Source organism: Camarhynchus parvulus, chromosome Z, assembly GCF_901933205.1.
Source record: "Camarhynchus parvulus chromosome Z, STF_HiC, whole genome shotgun sequence".
NCBI lineage: Eukaryota > Metazoa > Chordata > Aves > Passeriformes > Thraupidae > Camarhynchus > Camarhynchus parvulus.
This window is the reverse complement of record NC_044601.1, coordinates 57869145-57887319: the sequence shown is the minus strand read 5'-3', so window position 1 is coordinate 57887319 and position 18175 is coordinate 57869145. Positions and strand designations below refer to the sequence as shown.

Sequence of the window (18175 nt, the reverse complement as noted above, 5' to 3'; positions counted from 1 at the left end):
TTCACAAAGAGACTGTATAAACATACATAATTTATATGGACATCAAACCCACTGAAAGTTATCAAAGCAAACAGCAAAAGAAACAAATGAAGCAAATTTCCAAACCAAAGCCCACACAAACCCTCAAGACATAACAACTCTGGTGTTTCAGGGTTTATACTGATCTCTAACTAACCAAGTTTAGGATGAGACCTGGAGCAGAGGACAGATAATCTCATATCTGCTAATACAAAGTTTCTACACTTCCTTCTATCTTTTAAATTTCAGACATGGGATACTGAGCCAAATGGATTTGGTCCTTCATCCCATTTATGTTTCATTGCTCTGAAGAGATGCCTTAGATTTCTTGTTTATCTCAGTTTTTTTCTGCTATGGTCAAACTCCAGCACTTCCTTTTGCCTTCCTCCCCCTGCACTCCCCATCCCCTCTAATCTCCACGGGGGTTTCTATATTAGTCTGAGTGGCTGGATAGGTCTCAGCCTCCATCTGGGGGGGGGGGATTAAACTTAATTTATCCTCTTAATTCAGCAACAATTTCCTCACCAAATCCTCTTCCTAGCTTCGCCTTCGCCCCAGCAGCTGGCTAGCATTTCAGCCCCGCACCTTCGGGGGAAAAAAAAGGAGGAAAGCCTTGTCAAACGCCGATGCTCCCTGGGGAGAGCAGCGCTGGGGCTGGGGTCCCGCAGGGCGGAACGGGCCGGAGGGCGGGGGCGGGCAGGGGTCCCCGCTGAGGCAGGGGTGACACGCTGCCCCCCGGTACCCAGGGGCGGCTCCTGAGGGCAGGGCCGCGCTGCCGAGCGGCCCCGCCGGCACGGGGGTCTCCCGGCAGGGGACGCCGCGACCCCTCCGGCGGGGCTGGGGCGGGCGGCGCCCCGGGGGGAGGCGCCGAGCCGTGCCCCGCGCCGAGCGGCCGTAATCCCATCAAAGGGCCGGACCCAGCCTCCTCCCCACTTCCCTCCGTCCCTCCCCGCCCTGCCCGGCGCTCGTCCCAGCCCGGCTGTCCGCTGCTCGTCGCCCCGGCTCCGCTCCGCTCCCGGCAGGGCGCCGGCGCCCCTCGCCCGCGGCCCCAGCTCCGCGCTCGCTCGGGCGGGGGGACTCGGCGCACATGGAGGTGCCGGGCGGCTGTCACGGCCGCTGCCTCGCCGTGGTGCTGCTCCTGGCTTCGTGCATCGGCTGTGCGGCCACGCCGCGCAGGAACATCCCCCGCCGGCAAGGTAGGACGGGCGGCGGCGCCAGACGAGGGGTGCCCGCCCTGCGACCCGCTCGCTCCGGCGGAATTCCCTTGGGCACTGGGGCTGCCCCGGCTCGGCACAGGCGGCCCCCGGGCCCGGGTGGGCAGCGGGCAGCGCCGCAGGTCGGGCCGCTCAGGGAGCTCGTCCGGGAGCCCGGCGGGGCGTCCGCCGCTCCCCGCCCTTCGCTGCGAGCCCCTGCCGCCCTCGCCCGGGTAAAAGAGGATGCCCAGGCAATGGCAGGGACCCGCCAAGTTGCCGGGTCGGTGTGTGACCTGTCCGGTCGGTGTGTGACCCGTCGGGTCGGTGTGTGACCCGTCGGGTCGGTGTGTGACCTGTCCGGTCGGTGTGTGACCCGTCGGGTCGGTGTATGACCCGTTTCCTCCGACATCTTGCACCCAGTGCCGGTGGGCGCACTCGATTTACAAACCAGGACAAGGCTGCAGCTACTGCGGAAGAAATTGGCGGAAATTTTATCCGGTTTTCCCTGGATGCCGTTACCTGCGGTGCGGCGTGAGCAGAGTTAGAAGCCAGGTGAACCTCTAAGCAGTCAGGGGTGACCTGTCGGGAAGGCTGTTCCGTGGCTGTGACATTGGTATGTGTGGCAGCGATTAACCTGAGACACAGAGTAGTCCATGTGAAAGAAAAATGACTAGAGAAGCAATGATTTTGTCCCAGAAATGTAGCTGTCGAGTACCAAGCATGATGTGGTTGGTGTGCCTCCTGGTCCTGCTCCTGGCTGAGCGCTGCCCATGTCCTGGGGGAGTTCCCACGGCTGTCGAGGGGAGGCTTGCGCGCTGATCAAGGAGGTCCTGCACAGTCCTTGGAGGTTGAAAGTTAAAACCCCGAGTCTCTTAAAACCCTTTTACAGTCTGCAGCATATGAAAGAGTAAGGCAAAATGTAAACAATAAGATGAGACATAGTGCATGGTGAAGTTTGACATTCTGTATACTTTACAAATTGCGGTGCTAAGAAAAGATAACAATGCCTGGGACTGTCTCAAACACTGTGACTGTCCTGGAGTCTGTGACCAACACTGGCTCTTATCACTAAGTTCACTGAGATCAGTTTAGCTGAAAATACAAAAAGTTTTGTAAGTTCTGCCTCATCCCACAAAATGTTTGTAGCTTTAAATCTTTTTTTGTATCTATCTCACAGTATTGAAAGATTTTTATTGCTGGTTTTTAGAATCACTGTTGTGCCTTTTCTTGCTCATATGAGAAGAAAACAAGTGCCTGTACAGTTGGAAACTTAATACTTAAATACAGCCTGAGCTTAAAACCCTTACTGGACAGATGGCTAATTTTACTGGTCTGACCTTGTCTCTTGGGGATCTAGTCCCATGATCCTTGGTTGTCATAATAGCCACCATTAAGTACTTGAGGAAATTAGGCAGACAGGCATTGTGAATGAGATGATTAGTAGTTTGCATTAAAAATACAGGGTATGTGGAGTTGGGGAGGCAAATGTGTAAATATTTTAAGATATTCTTTGACTGTAACATACTGTTATATGTTTTTCCCACTAGTCACAGGAGAATGGCAGACCTGGGGAAAAATATATTTTTGTGCATTAAATTAAAACAGCTTAAAGCTTGGACATTTAACTGTAGTGTTGTGAAGGAAAAGAATTAATATGTTTGTATTGTGTTTACCTTACTTTTTTTAGCACACGTTTTTATGTTAAATTTTATAGCATGCTTCAGATTCACCAACTGATTCAATCATTCCTTTCTTGCTTCTTTTGCTGTATAAGAAGTAATGAGTTTTATTGAGCAAAATTTTTTCAAAATCTGTGCAAACATTTGAAAATCCACTTGTAGCAAGATTTGAAGAGGGAGATCCCCCACAGAGATTGTGTGCAGTGTATATATATCTCTGATTTCAATCCCATCTGTACTTTGTGGGGACTGTTGGAATTGAGGGCTCCCAAGCATGCCATGACCGGATCCTTACTATGAAATGTTGCCCTCAAAACACTTAGAATAGGTGTAGTTTCAAGTAGCTGGAACATCTCTGCCTTGTTTTGCAGCATATCATATGCTGGGTGGTTAAGAGTGGAAAAGAGCTATCATTTACTCACACATACAAAATTACACATTCAGTGAGTAAAGAAGAGATAAGACAGTAAAAAGTTCTCTAGGATTTTTTTTTCATGTTGCCCTTTTAATATGGATAGAAGTGAGACTTGTACAGGAATTTTAACTGAGGTGAAAGCAAGAAGTTATATCAAGAGAGAAGTCATAAAACCAGTTGATCTTCAATAACAGAAGCTGAATTGGAGGTCCTGTGGATCAAAAGAAAAAAGATAGTAAAATGGATCCCAGGTTTCAGGTCAGGGCTTAGTTTACAAAGATCAGTTCTGTAATCCCAAGAAAGCAGCAAAGTGAGAAATCTGTTTGTGAAGTTAAAAATAGGTAGTAAAATGGCCACAAATGCAACTTCTTAAATGAATCTTCAGGGAAAAGGGCTGTTGTACTCAAATACAAGAGATTCTGATGACTGCTAAAATCATTTGAACATTTATTTACAGTTACATAATACATCTTCTGGAGACAAGAAAACGGGATGATAGACTCTTTGGGAAGGGCTTAAAACAAATCCTTAGACACCGTGTGGTGAATAGTATAGCTGGGAACAGATTAGCCTGGGATTCTCTATGTCTTGTACTCCCAGAAGCTGGCACTCATACTGCTGCTTTCACATGGCTTTCTTGCTTTTGCCTTCTGCAAAGGCACAGGTTTTTGCCATCTCTGTTTCAAGTTTCAACTGGTTGAAGAATAGAGAGTCTGAAGCTAGCTTCTACTGTGTTACTCTGCTACTAATATAAACACAGTATTTAATTTTAATGGTTGTGTGATTTTAGGGGAAAGAGCTGACCAGTCCTGTGGATGTTCATGCCATAAAGTTGTTGCACTGTATTGCATTGATGCGTCTTTAGAAACAGAGAGTAAAATTCCAACGCCCTGTAGAATAATAAAACGGGTAAGACAGTCTGCATGGAGAGTAAAAATAATCATATCTGATGCTTAGGAATGCTTCTCCTTTTATAAATATATTATGCTTGCCAGCTAATATAAATAATTTGGCTTGTATCTCTTTCCCAGATGTCCACAGCAGTAGATATCACCAGCTTTCTGTGTAAATGCTGGAGGAATCAGACCAGTTCAAGCCTGAAGATTTTACAAGAGAGTAGCACTCAATACCAGGGCCAGAGTTTCGAAAGAGCGCAGCTCCTTGGTCAGGACTACAGTAAATGATTTTTTTTTCCGATGGATTTGGCACTGGGATACTTGAATTCTTTAGAAAATCCGACTATAATAAGAGCTGCTACATAAATAACACTTCTGAAATTCTAGCTGTATGTATGTATCAAAATAGGTCAAACTGCCTTGAAATCAGGTCTACAGATATGAAAAATGCAACAGTCTTTGGGGAAGAAGGTGCTTATTTGAGTTTTTAAATATTACAGTTTTTGGAACAACAATAGGATGAATTCTTATTCACTGTCATCATAAATCCCACATGTAAAGCATGCAAGGGTAAGGTTGATTTGCTGCTGGATGTGAAGTGTCTGAGAAGAGGAATGACTTGGAAGTTGAATGATTCCTAATGTGAGGGATGTCGAGCTGTCAGAGACAGTGCATATCTCTGAGCTAGAACTAATAAAGAAGATGTGAATAATTTATTTGAGGGAAGATTAGTATCATCCTCTTACAGTTTCAAAAATGCCTGATTTATCCAACACCAATAAAATCAAGCACTCATTATATATGTATTCGTTGTTCGCCACCTTCAGGTATAAGTTGCATCACAACATTATGTGACATTTTGATTTTGATTGAGTTCCTCTAGTACCTCTGGGGTCCATGGGCTGGTAAATTCTGAAAACTGATCAATCACATCACCACCTCATGCAGATAGGAGCATTCTGAGAATACTTTCCAGGGCAGCAGTATGAATGTGGTGAATAAGTCCACTTGAGCATGTTACTCTGTGTGTCACTGTTGCACATTTTGAAGTATGTTTTCTAACTTTAGTTAGTCTCACTTCCAGCAAAATGTCTTGTGCCCTTTCCGTCATGAAATTGCAATCTTCCTCTGTACAAGGAAACTTTCAGTAAATGTTTTTCATTGGCACCATTTTGCCAATGCCAATGTCTGAAATGACTATTCAGACTTCCACCAGTGTTCAGGAAGGTAAAATTAGCCAAGGCATTCTATACCAGATACTGGGGTTCACAGTGGTGCTTTGGAGAGGAGGGGTTGTTCTGGAGTTTAGGGCACTAGAGTGATCCTTGGGAAATCTTTCTGCCTTGAGGCTGTCACAGCCTGTCTTTGACTGCTTGCCAGTCCTTCATAGGCCAGATTCTTATTTTTAAAAATGGGAATGGAGTGTCTTTATGCTTTTATCCTTTTCCAGCCATGCCACTTTAGACAGTGAAAATACTTCTGTGGGGTGCTCATCACAGCTGTACCCCAATTTTAGTCAATTCTTCCAGGCTTTAACTGAGTGATAATGTGTGGGTGATTTTCACGGTGTCTTCTGGTGTGCCTTGGAGGAAAAAACCCTCTTTTTCTCTCAGTGACACTGGACTAGACAGGACACAGCACTATGTACTGTTTGCAGCTTATGAAAAGTGAACACATCCAACAGTGACACTCACCTTGAACTTAATGGCAGGGATTCTGAGTGTCACTCACCCAAAAGACATCCTGAGGAACATAATAGTACCTTGTTTTCTTAAACTGGAAAATTTCAGTGCATGAGTTCTCTTCAGTGCCCCTTAAAACTCATTGATTAGCTGAGAGAATACATGGAAGTTTGTAACTTCGTGCTTAAATTGGGACTCACATTTTTGCGTGTTTCTATTTATTCTCTTTTAATATGTGTTTATGCTCTTTTTATGCTCTTTTTTAAATTGAAAATAAAATTAATTCAAAAAAGGTGGCTATTATTCCTTCATGTCCTCAAAACAGGACTGATAGGACCTTTTCACAACTTTTCCATCACAAGGAAATGAAACTCTCAAATGCTTATAGAAAGTTTTTCATATTAAAAAGTCATTAAAGGATATTAAAGATACCTGTAATCTAAGCAAACAGCCATGAATAGGTCTTTGCAGAATTTATTATTTCATTGTTGAGTGTACAGTTGGGGGCCATATTTTTCAGTGAATGTGTGATGGTGGCCTATGATTGCATAACAAAAGACTTTCTAAATCACAGGGACACAGGAGATTATGTTAGATGTGTGATCTTGAATAAAATTTCTTAATTGTTTTCTGTGCAAACAAATGATCTATCTAAGAAAAAATCCCACAAATCAAACAAATTCCCAAACCCGTTCTTCATGACTAATTGCAGCTGAAAGGAAATACTTTTGGGTAAGGCTAGGCAAGATTTTTTCTTTTTTATTTTACTTTTAGTGAACATGCTTTCACATGACAACCAGATTAGTTATTTCAGATAATGTGACCATCCAAACCACAGCAAAATATCAACATTACTTTTTCAGACTTCTCAGAGCCACTGAGCTGAGAACAAGCACACCAGAATTCATCTTTGAAAGTAACTGCTTCAGGAGGGCATTAGCCACTGAAAATTGAAGGCTTAGGGGGAAAGCTTTTGCACAACCAGATGCCTAACTCAAACCTAGATAATGATACACTGTGTGATGATCCATAAAACTCTGCAGGTGAGAGGTGTCTAGTGTGAAATACACCAAGTTCATGCCAGTCCCTCCACTGAACATAGGGTAGCTACACTCAGGAGTGAAGACTACTGTTGAGGAAAGTCCCTCAGGATATTAGCCTCTGATGGAAAAGAAATCCACACAATATTGATAAAGGGAGCCTTTTGTTCAAAAGGGATAGGACAGCTATGTGGTCGTGGGAGAAACCCTTTCTTCTCTTGGGCTGGATCGCTGTAGGTGGATAGCCAATTTGCATTGGCTTTCTTTTCTTAAAAAAGATGTCTCACTCAAGCATCGCCAGAGTTATCCTGGATAATTTTTAGAGCTAGGAATTAGAAACTATATGCAGGTGCCAAGAGCTGAACATGGCTTTCTGAGTGTATCCCCAAGTAGTGATAGGGTGTCTTTCCCCTTATATATGTTAACCTTACAGCTAATAAACACATTTTATATAGCAGTGCAGGTAGCAGTCATGTCAAGAGCAGTTCTTCTAAGAAGTGGACAGTGAGTGGGTCTGAGTTTTCCCACATCCTCAGAGGATAGTCAATCCAGTGTTATTTGCACAGAAAGATCTCTGAAGCTGGAAGAATCCCAAAACAGATTATTCTTCACACCTCTCTCAATTTTTGAAGTAGGTTAAAATTGCTGGCATCTATGAAAACGATGGTATATATCAATACCTATGTACATTTGGAACTTGCAAAATTGTCTTTCTAAAATGATGGGAAATGAACATCATGTGAATGTTGATCATACTACAGAAATCATTCTGATCTTTCTGCTCTGCCAGAGGTATTGTTGCACATACAAAGTTTTAAATCAAGACTGGCTTTGTGTTTCTGTGCTCAAAAATCTTTTGATAAAAATTCCTAAGGGCAAAAATTATACAGTATTTCACTCAAGTTTAATTGCTTTTATGCATTAAAAATTTCAGCTAGAGTATCATTTTAGGAAAAAAGAAGCCAAGCTGTGAACAAAACTTGTCAAACTGTAGATGATGGAAAGTATGTGTCTAGGACCAAAATTTTTGTGGTTTAATTAGAGATTGCAGAAGCCAAAATCTGTTCCTTGGAACTGAAATGTGAGGTCTCTTTCATATTCTGCTTTCTAGACAATTACAGGAGAAGGTAACATGTTTCCAAAAATAAGCAGGCATTTTATGAAGATGATTGTTTACGGAGATGTTGGCATTGCAGCTGATACTCCAGCCGTGCATGGAGATTGGTGTCCTGCTGGCATTTTTAGTTCCCATTTCATGGTGTTCTTGTTCCCGTGTGAACCTGTGGTGTGCAGGTTGCTAATGTTCCCATCTTAACTGATCAGTCACAATAGCAGAGTTGAACTTTGCAGTGAAGAACTCTTTCTCTGTCCATGTGTGTGCCAAAAGACTCTCTCAGTAGGGGGAGATGAGGCCATTTACCCCTGCAGAGCCATAGGGGCATAGGATGGAAGAAGAAACCTGCAGAATATTAGCAATTCTTTCAGGGGCTTCTGGACAAAGAGCAAGACAGCACCTAAAAGGGCTTTAAAGGGGGGAAAAGTGAGCTGTTTGGACCAGCTGATGCCAAGTAAAGGGCATGGTTTGCCTGGGGTAGCCCTGGTAGAGGTTGGACAAAGGGTTGGACTCTCCAGGCTGCAGGAGACAGTGAGCAGGGAATGCTTTGATAGGGAGCATTAAATACTAGCTGTGTGGACATCATAGCTGTGCCTGGGTCATGTGCTATTTTCTGCCCTATGTATTTGTTCTTTATGCTGGGATATATTTCCATGTCTCATTGTCTCTTGCACCAAAGAGGGTTTTGTCCTTCCCTGTCGGTCTCTCAGCTCTCACATCCTGCTGCTTGTTACTGGTTCTTTGAAAGTACAGGCCGTGTCCCACACTAAATCAGTGCAGGGATTCAGGTTTAAAAACCACAGTTATTTCAGTCACTTAGTACAGACAAAGAATTTCTTCTGGTTTTACTGATAGTGTTAGTGAATGGAGAGACTTGCTGACTGCAGAAGGTATTGAAATGATCCCATTTTTTATGGAGGAACTGAGTTGGGGAAGAATTTCCTGCACCTTGAGAAGATGCCAGATTTTCTTCAGAAGTAAAATACTTGTGGGAATCATACAAGGGTGTATAAATTATGAGGGAGTAAGGAAGATGGAGCTAGGCTTTTCTCAGTGGTGCCCTCTGACAGGGCTGGAGGCAGTGGACACAAAGGGAAAGCAGGAAATTCCCTTTAACATGAGCAAATACTTTTTTACTGTGAGGGTAACTGAGAATTTAGCCTGAGAGGTCATGGAGTCTCTGTCCTTGGAGATATTCAAACCTCTTTATGCAAAGTCTTGCGCAATCGGGTGCAGCTGAGCCTGTTCTGAGCAGGGGTTTGGACTAGGTGATCTCCAACTGTGCCTTCCAGCCACACTCCCTCTGTGATTTTGCTGTGTCATGAGGATCTCCTGAAAACTTCTGTTTCACCTTGCAGGTTTAGCTTCCTTTGAGCTCTCCTGCACCCAGTCATGGTCTGAAAACACCAACTGGACCAACTACTCTGCTTTCTGCAGAGAAATGAGTGTTTTCTGGCATTGTGATCAGTATAAAGTGTTTGATGGGAGGTGGCTGGCTACACTTTGTTCTGTGTACCTCTATGAGGCCTGTGCCACAACCTCAGGGATAATAAGCCCACACACTGATTTTGTGATACTTTCTGGGGCAGGACCAGATTGTTTGTGTCCATGAATAATGAGCTTCAAAACAGTCACTCAGGACTTGGAAGGATTGTGGAAACCCAAATGCTGCATGTGTCACATCTTCCCCCTGCACATTTGTGCCTGTCACATGGTCAGCTTTGTCCTCTTTACACTTTAAGCTTTTTGCATGTGTGTATGTAATGAGTGTGTGATTATCTGATTGTAATTTTTTTCTATCTGACCACTATTCAGGAAGCTCCCCTTTAATTATTTTTTTGTACCAAGTAAGATGTTTCTTCAAGAACTGTACATTCGGAACTTGCAGAAAACTTGTTCTGGGTTTCAGCAAGAAAGAAATGTGTAGTAGATAAAGTGAACAATTAAGGTACATCAAGGAGAACACTTTTCAACTGTCATGAACAATTTTGCCATGTGTTCCATTGAGTTAATAAGATTTGGACAGCAAACACCTGAAAAATAAGTGATATTAATTGGAATAGGAAAATTGGATAGGAAAATAAATTTTCAAGTTATTTATTTGGCATTTAAAAAATTTCTCTGGCCTTTTTACTTTTTGAAGTGCTGTGGTTTGTGAAGCTCCCCACAGTGCTTCCTTGCACCTCGGAGGCATAACCCATGAGACAAAAGAGGTGGGAGGAGATGCCAGTATATGCTGCTGGCATGTTGTTTCCTAGGCACCCACCCCACTGCTTACAAAATCTATTACACAGACAGGGTGATGTACTGTTGCTTGATTTCAGCTACCTTCTGGCCCTTAAGTTAAATCTCTCAGACACGTTTTTTCAAAGTTATCTGAAAACTGCTGAAGCAGCTGATGGGATGGCAGGCAGTGGCAGGGCAGGCAGGGCTGGCTGCAGCCTGCCAGTCACTGGACACATCCACAGGGACCAGGCAGGTTGGAGCCCAGAGAGGAAATCCCAAGCCAGGAAAAGTGTTGAGCTTTGCATTCGAGAAGCTTGTAGGCTGGAGAAGGGAGAAGTGAGCCTCAGTGCCACCCCATCCCTTCTCCAACAACAGAAACCTGGTTACCAATTTCCTCTGCCAGGCCAAGGTGCTGCAGAGATATCAGGAACTGGACAGCCATGCCCCAGCACTGGGGCTTCAATGGGCAAAGCACAAGCCTGGTTTTAGAGGAGTAAGTGTTGGATTTTGACTCAGACTTCCAGAAATGCACTGGAAATTATGCAAGTGGAGTGTCTTGGTGGGGGTTTTTACAGGCACCTATACTCCATTTCCTCTGGAAGTGGAAAATGCTTCCATTAGGAAAGCATAACTTCCACCAGGTTATCCAGGTGCAGGTACAAGGTATGAATGTATGCACTTGTGTGAATCAAACTGGCCTCTCAGCAGTAATTATTAAAAACACAAGACTGTAAGATTTGCCTAGAGATTGCCTGATGTGCTCATTTTGACTAGGGCAAGACAGCTACAAACTAGACCTTTGCTCAGAGATATGCTGTCCCCTGCTTTTTATAACCTTCAGCATAAGGAATTCTTCAAAAGTGTGTCCAGGGCATAACCATCCATGGGCAGAATTTTTTATAGATAGCTCTCTGAAAGTTTTTTTTTTTTTTTTTTTTAAGTAGTTACTGCTTTTCCTTTTCAGCCCTGGAAGTCCCTGTTGCACTGTGCAGAGCTCACCTCCTCTCTCCTTCCCTTTGCTGCAGCTGGAGCCTTCCTGGGAGCAGAGCCTTGCTCCAGGAAGGAGTGTAAGGAGAGATCTTCCCCCTTGCTGCCTTTCTGGTCAGTGATCTGCAGGGCCAAGATACAGCAGGAGAAGCCATGACAAAGCCACCAGTGACACTGTGCCTGTTTGCTCTTAATGGGATTCGTGGTGTTGCACTGTAGCTTAAGTTCTGAGCTTTGTATCCTTCATTCCCCTTTGCTGGGCTATAAAAATCCCAGTGAGTGTCACCTCAGTTGTCCCTGGGGCAGATAACAGATGCTATGTAAGCATCAGCAACACGGCACATGAGTCCAAGCCTGTTATTTATTAAAATGTTGAGATTTTTTTTTTTCATTGTGGTTTCTTTTGCAGTATTTTTAAAGGACTAATGAAGGTCAGGTTAGTCTCTCCAAAGATTTGTGCACTGTGGTTTGAATCCAAAACCATGGTGCCTCTCTAGGGCCGTGTTACCTGCCATCTCTGCTGCAGGATCTGATGCAGTGGTAGGTGATTCGTTCAGAGAAATGACTATCAACATTTTCAGTGTGTGGATGTTGCTGTTCCGGGTGCAGAACCAGGACAGGCTGGCTGAGATTTTCCAGCTTTGAGTCCTTGTCCTTTGTAGTTGTTGTGGCTGCGAAATTCTTGCTCTCTTACGTACCGCTGCTGGGCAGTGGGAGCTGGAAAAGGCTTCAAAGAAATTTAAAGATGGCATATTTTTTTCATTTAGAATTTCCTGACCTTTTCATTTTGTCATGTTGTCTTCCTTCCACTGTGGTGTTTGCATAACTTTCTGTCTGTAAAATAAGGGAAGCAAAAGACCTTATCACTGTTTATTGTTTAATAAATAAGAATTTCACCAATATTTCAGTGAGAGTGGGCTGTTCTACACTTTGTTTTCACCTCTTGGAGTGGACAAGCTTTTTTCCTTCAGAAACAGCTATTACAATGATAAAATGCTATTTTAATAAAATTCATGGGGAGCGATTTTTTGGTAAATTGGTGAATACAAATAATGTTTCAAACAGAAGAAATTAAGAGGTATTTCTGGAAAGTGTTCTTTTCAGAAAACTTCAATTTAGAATTAGTTTGAATTGTTTTTCTTGAGCTTTTTTTATTCCTCTTTTCTTACATTGTGACATTTTAGTAGTGACAGTTGGCATTTCATCAACAAGTTTCACTTGTTTCATGAAATGGGAGACACATCAGCCTGGAAAATAAGGAGCCCTTCAGTCAGTACCTCTTAGGCTGTTACCCACAGAGATTTAGGAGTAAAATAGTGAAATGCTTATCTCCTTTCATTGGCTTATGCTCTCTTGTTAAGAGTAGTACAGAAAATGTAGTATAAATAGTTTGATTTTCCAAACGACAAGCTCATAAAGATGAAATTAACCATCTGTTTTCCCTTAAATGTATTACAGTATTATTGCATGTGGATTGTATCAGTGAATTTGCATGTTGTTTCAGGATCTGCAAGTAACTGTGACTACCTGCATGCCTTGATACAGCAACAACATCTAAAAAGAAAAGATTAAATTCAAAATATGATTAAAATTCTAAAAGAAAGATTTCTAACACAAATCCTTTCAGATATTCCATTCATCAGTATTTAAGATTAAAACTGTTTTCAATCACTAGTATTTTAATATAATTTAAAATTTGAATAGGTTTTGAAATTTGCTCTAAAATAGTAGTACTGATAGTATATACTAGTAGGGATAGGCTTTATCCAATTCATCCAAAGTGCTTCAAATGTGAAACTTATGAACATTAGAAATGTATTTGGCTTGAAGTTGAGGTTTTTTCTCACAACTGTTCATCACTGTAGTAAGATTTTGGTTTCAGTCCGTGACTAGAAGGAAGGAAGGAAGAGCTTCCTGCATAAACAGTTTTTTTGGAGTAGCTGGAGGAAAGGATCTGGATGAGGTGACTGCTGCTGAGCCCTGCACAAGGCCAGCATGTGCCTGGGAGCAGAGGGTGGATTCACTGGAAGTGTTTCCGCTGTGTACTTGAGGTGACCGCACAAAATCACAGGGACAGACATGGAAGTGACATTTCCGCTAGTCAGTGATGGCAGTGGTAGAATGGGAGAATGCTAAGGGGTTGAAGGGACCTTAAAGACCATCTAATCCAAATCCCCTTGCCATAGGGACACCTCCCACTAGACTGGGTTGCTCAAGGCCTTATCTAACCTGGCTGTGAACATTGCCAAGGCTGGGGCATCCACAACCTCTTTGTGCAGCCTGTGACAGTGCCTCACCACCCTCACAGCAAAGAATTTCATCTCTTCATTGCAGTAAAGGATAACACCATTGATGGGCCCAGGCTGGGGACCATTCCCAGGAGGCACACCTTTAGCCTGTGGCCACCCTGATGGTAGCCCATGGGTATTTAATATTTGGGCAGAGGCTGTTGTATGTGGCAGTGAGAGCCACAATGGAAGTGACGCTTGTATTAATGGCATAAGCTTTTTCACCATTTTTAATTTGAGTTGTTATTGTGAAGCAAAAATTCAAATAATGGCAAAATTTACTCCACCTCGGGGAGACTTCTTATGTATTCTTCAGCTTACTTGGAGAGCTTCTTTGGTGACTTTTTTACTGGTTTAGTGTTTTTTGCATATTTTTAGAAGTATGGAACCAAAGATGTATAAACAGGAAGGAAAGTAGCTGTAAGCAGAAAAGTAAACACAACATTGTCAGCTTAACATTGTTTATCTAATGAGGCTAAATCCTCATTAAGTTCTTGTGTTTGATCTACTTTCACAATGTATAGTCATAATATGTGTGAGGGTGCTCCCCCTTGATTAATTGGTTCTTTGCATGGCACTGAAGTCATTGCTTCCATTACCATAAGAGCATTTTGGACAGTATTGAACTCTCTGTGCCTGATGGGCCAGAAAGGAGAATGACTGTGTTTGTACAAAACATGTTTAATTTTATTGTTTATATAAATTGGCTCCTTGTTCTTTATGATCAGAGCAAACCTCCATGCCTTCTTAGGTATTCACTGACCCAGAGGGCACTGGCAGGGGGATCATCACTCAGGCAGATCTTCAGAGCATGTACAAGCAGTGGATATGTCTCACGCCCCTTGTCTGCAGATTCCCAATCCACAGGTGCTCAGGGGAGGAGGCTCTGTTGTGGTTTTGCACTGTGCCTGATCCTACCAGATTAACAGAGGTTCCATGCTGAGTTTTGAGAAGACCAAATTCTGACCCCAATTGTAGGAGAAACTACGAATACCCCAAGAGTTTTACCCTAAAAACTCTTTATTATTTTTAATAGTCTAAACATGACGTTTGACATAAAGACGTAAATATTTAGACCAGCGTCAATACCTGTGTTTAGTGTGCCTGCCTAATACATGATGCTCGGTAAAATCATGCAAAATGCATTAAGCTCAGGTTTATCTCAGAATGGCTTGTCAGTAGAGCCGTGACATGTGCTGCAGCAGTTGTGGTCAGCTGACAAACCTCTTTGATACGGTTGTTCAAAAGCCATGACATCTCAGTGCCATAAACAATGCTTGTGTCAGATCCTGCCGTCACTTTGCCGTGGCTGAGAAGGGAAAGTTCAGTCCAGAGATGGACATTTTTTACTTTCTGCCAGGTTGTGAGAAATTCTGACAACCAGAAGTGACTCTGAATCCCCAGATGCACATCACTGGGCTGTCAGGCCAGGAGTGGTGACAGCAGAGGACTCTGGGGCTGCCGTGCTCCGTGAGATACTCCTCTCTGCCTTGCCCTCTAGCCTCCCCAGGAAATAACTCTGTGCATGGGTCACAGCTGCCACTGGCTTTCTTCTTCCTCTTGGCTGCTGGTGTGGGCATGAGGCAGCAGGTTCCCTGCAGCGTTAGTGCCATGTGCCTGCCTGTCACACGGCTCTGTCGCAGAGAGGGCAGGATGCAGTGTGTGCTGAGCGCTGGCCATCACCTGAGGCTGCTTGCAAAAACAGTGCTAGGGCTGATGGTGCTTAGGCCTGGCTCCCAAGCAAGCATCCAGCCATATCCCTGTTGTGTTAGGGGAATTCCCTAACTTCTAGGGAGAACTAAACAGGGAGGATAAAATTATAGGCCTCTCTGGCTCCTTGCTCTTGTTTTCCCTGGCATAGTCCAGGGCTTTGTATTTACTCCACAGTGACAATCTATAGGCCAGTGTAACTGAGGTCACTGTTTGGCTCTCTGTGTTTCTTTCATCATCTGCAACCTGGAGATAGTAGTGTTTTCTAGGACTGAGTGAATAATTCATTATGTGTCTCCTTATTAAACAGATGTTGTCTCTCTATTTGCAGATAGTCTACAAATGGATTGCATTTTGTTCAAATTTATTTGTTGTTCCAAATTATTCATCAAATACTTTCAGTAAATAATGTTATTGGCCTATAGTGCATTCAGAATATGAATTTGAGACTTGCCTTACATGACTATTTGTCATTGCTGGTTAAAATTCATTATTTCAGCAACTATTTGCCTTCCAGCAAATTTGTCTCATAGAGCTTCCCCAGAAAGTAACACAAGGTTGCTATGAATATGTTAAGAGTGAATGTTTAGGGGGTATTCTTTCTTCCTTATTACTAATGCAGCTGAAATGCTAATCTGCCTCATTGGGTGTTGTGAAAATTGGAAAGCTGTTTTCTGAATGTGAAATGCTTCTTAAGTGGACACTGATACACCAGCCCTGGTGTATCACTCCTTTAGGTAGCAGGTGGTGTGTGGTTCCAGCTATTGCTGAGTGCAGGGCAGAAGGTGAGCAAAGGAGGTAGCACATGCTGTGTTCAGAGCCACTGACCAAGCAGGACCAAGCAGGAATCCATGGGACTACGTCTGTGCTAATAAAGAAAATGGGCGAGGGCCCAGGGAACATGGCATGGTTTGACTCTCTTCCACACGGCTGGATTTTCCTTCCCCAAAGATGTCCTTACTGACTTACACATGTGGTGTGTGAGACGTGCTGTCTTCCAGACCATTACTGGGAGACCTTCCCTGTAGTCTGGATCTGTGCCACAGTTGTCCTGTACAAGCAGTATGAATGTGTGAATGTCCCTGTCTTTGGGTCCTGGGTAGTATCCAGCACGTCACAAACAAATTTAAAAGCCTATGAGTTGTTCAGTGGCATTGCTCCTAAGCTAAGCAACAGCTTGCCCACCAAGAAGAGATGTCCCCCTTTGCATCCCCTCTCCTGGTGTTCTGCTGCTACCTTGGAAGTCAGAAATGGAGAGGGAAAAGGGGGACCCAAGTCAAATCTGAGTAGTGGTATATGTTTGATAGTTTGGAGTGAGAGCAGCACAGGCCTATTCTTGAAAGACATACCTGCCAGGCAGCAAAAGGACAGGGGTTTTGTTCTGTGGCTCCTTACACAATGCCATTTTGTTTTGAGCAGACAGGCTGGGGCCTCCTCTGGATATTCTGCTGAATTCACTGAACTGCACGGCGTTCAGCGTGCAGTGGAAGATGCCAAAGCAGCACGCGAGCACCATCACGGGGTACACGGTAAGTGATGCTCTGTGCTGCTGCCTGGCTCAGGCTGCATGCTCTGAACCCAGCAGCACAGCTCCTTCTCCTCACAAACAGTGCCACTGCCCAGAAAACAGCCAGGGAACAGTGGGCTTGAGCAGACTGAGCTGTAACCTTAAAAAACAAGCAGCTCATGTTCTAGAAACAAGCTGTGATGGGCATTTGGGTTGGATGCCAAGGGCCTGCAGTGGATATAGATTGCTGTTCTGTTGTGGTTTTCCTGAAAGGCTCTCAGTGCTCTCTGATACAACAGTAAAGTGGAGCAGAGCTGGTCGATATTGCACTGTGCAAGTGAGGGTCATGCAGATCTTTTGACTTGTACTTCCAGCCTGAGGATTACTTTAGCAGGAATATGTTTTCAAACTAAGCCTCTAAAACTTCCCAGACTTGCAGCAGGTACAAGGGAAGGACTGTTTAATGGAATCTCTTCCTAGATAGGTACTGTACTGCATAGAATCCCTGGGAACCCACCTGCAGCCATAAATATCAAAAGGGCTTTTGTTTAATTCCCCCCACCTCAGAAGTCAGTTTCTGTTGAAGAAGCTGAATGATTTTCCTGTTGTACTCAGCAAGTTTTTCGGGAAGTCTGTGACCCCCATCAAGCCTCTGCCATGTTACCTTCTGCCTATAGGACAAAAGAGAAGGGCTAGGCTAAACTGGTTACTGTATTTTAGTGTGCAAGAAGAAAAACAATGAGCACTAACATGCCATTCAGTCATTTTTGTTAGGTATTGTTTTAACAGGTATTCCATGGCAGTGAAACTCAGTCCCAAAATAGAAGTGTGCCAGTGGGAAATTAGTACCAAAGGTGCGAGATGTTGACTAGAATGTGTTGCTTTCCCCTTCAACAACAAAAAAACCTGAATAGCAGTTTTTCTTATTAGCATTTTCTGTGGACAGATTTGAAATTTCCAGCAATAAAATGCCCAAAATTCAGCTTTATGTAAAAAGATGGGAAGCAGAATACTACTGAGTACCTTATTAATGTACACTAAGAGAAAGAGAAAAATCCCTGCAATAGATATTTCTGGTACATATGCTCCTTTATCCCACAGTCTTGTAAATGACATCAGTACAGCCCAGCTGCAGAGTTCATTTTATTGTTACGAAAGTGCTATGAACTAGCATACAGTAGTCTAAAACTCCAAAAAGCACTTGCTGACAGCCGGGAGCTGCTTCAGGCACGCTCTGTGTGTAGCTGGGTCCATGCTTCTCGTGAAAGCAGAGGTGCAGGGTGCAGTGGCCTAAGTTGTACACAGTGGTCACTCTTCATGCATACAGATCAAGCATCTGAGTTCCACTTCTTTTTTCAAGCCTTGAGCTGGTGTGTGGCATGATCATAAAACCAATGACAAGAAGCAACAACAGTGCTCT

General features: G+C 43.6%; 1 protein-coding gene across 1 annotated transcript in view; it reads left to right on the top strand.

The window, feature by feature from the left end:
• The first annotated feature begins 898 nt into the window (after positions 1-898).
• The window catches only part of EGFLAM (EGF like, fibronectin type III and laminin G domains), a 75598-nt gene continuing 58321 nt past the window's right edge, over positions 899-18175 (top strand). The window contains exons 1-2 of the mRNA XM_030969141.1: positions 899-1214; positions 16668-16777. Of these exons, the coding sequence (XP_030825001.1) occupies positions 1106-1214; positions 16668-16777 (219 nt within the window). The 5' untranslated portion in view covers positions 899-1105. The remainder of the gene's footprint in view (positions 1215-16667; positions 16778-18175) is intronic.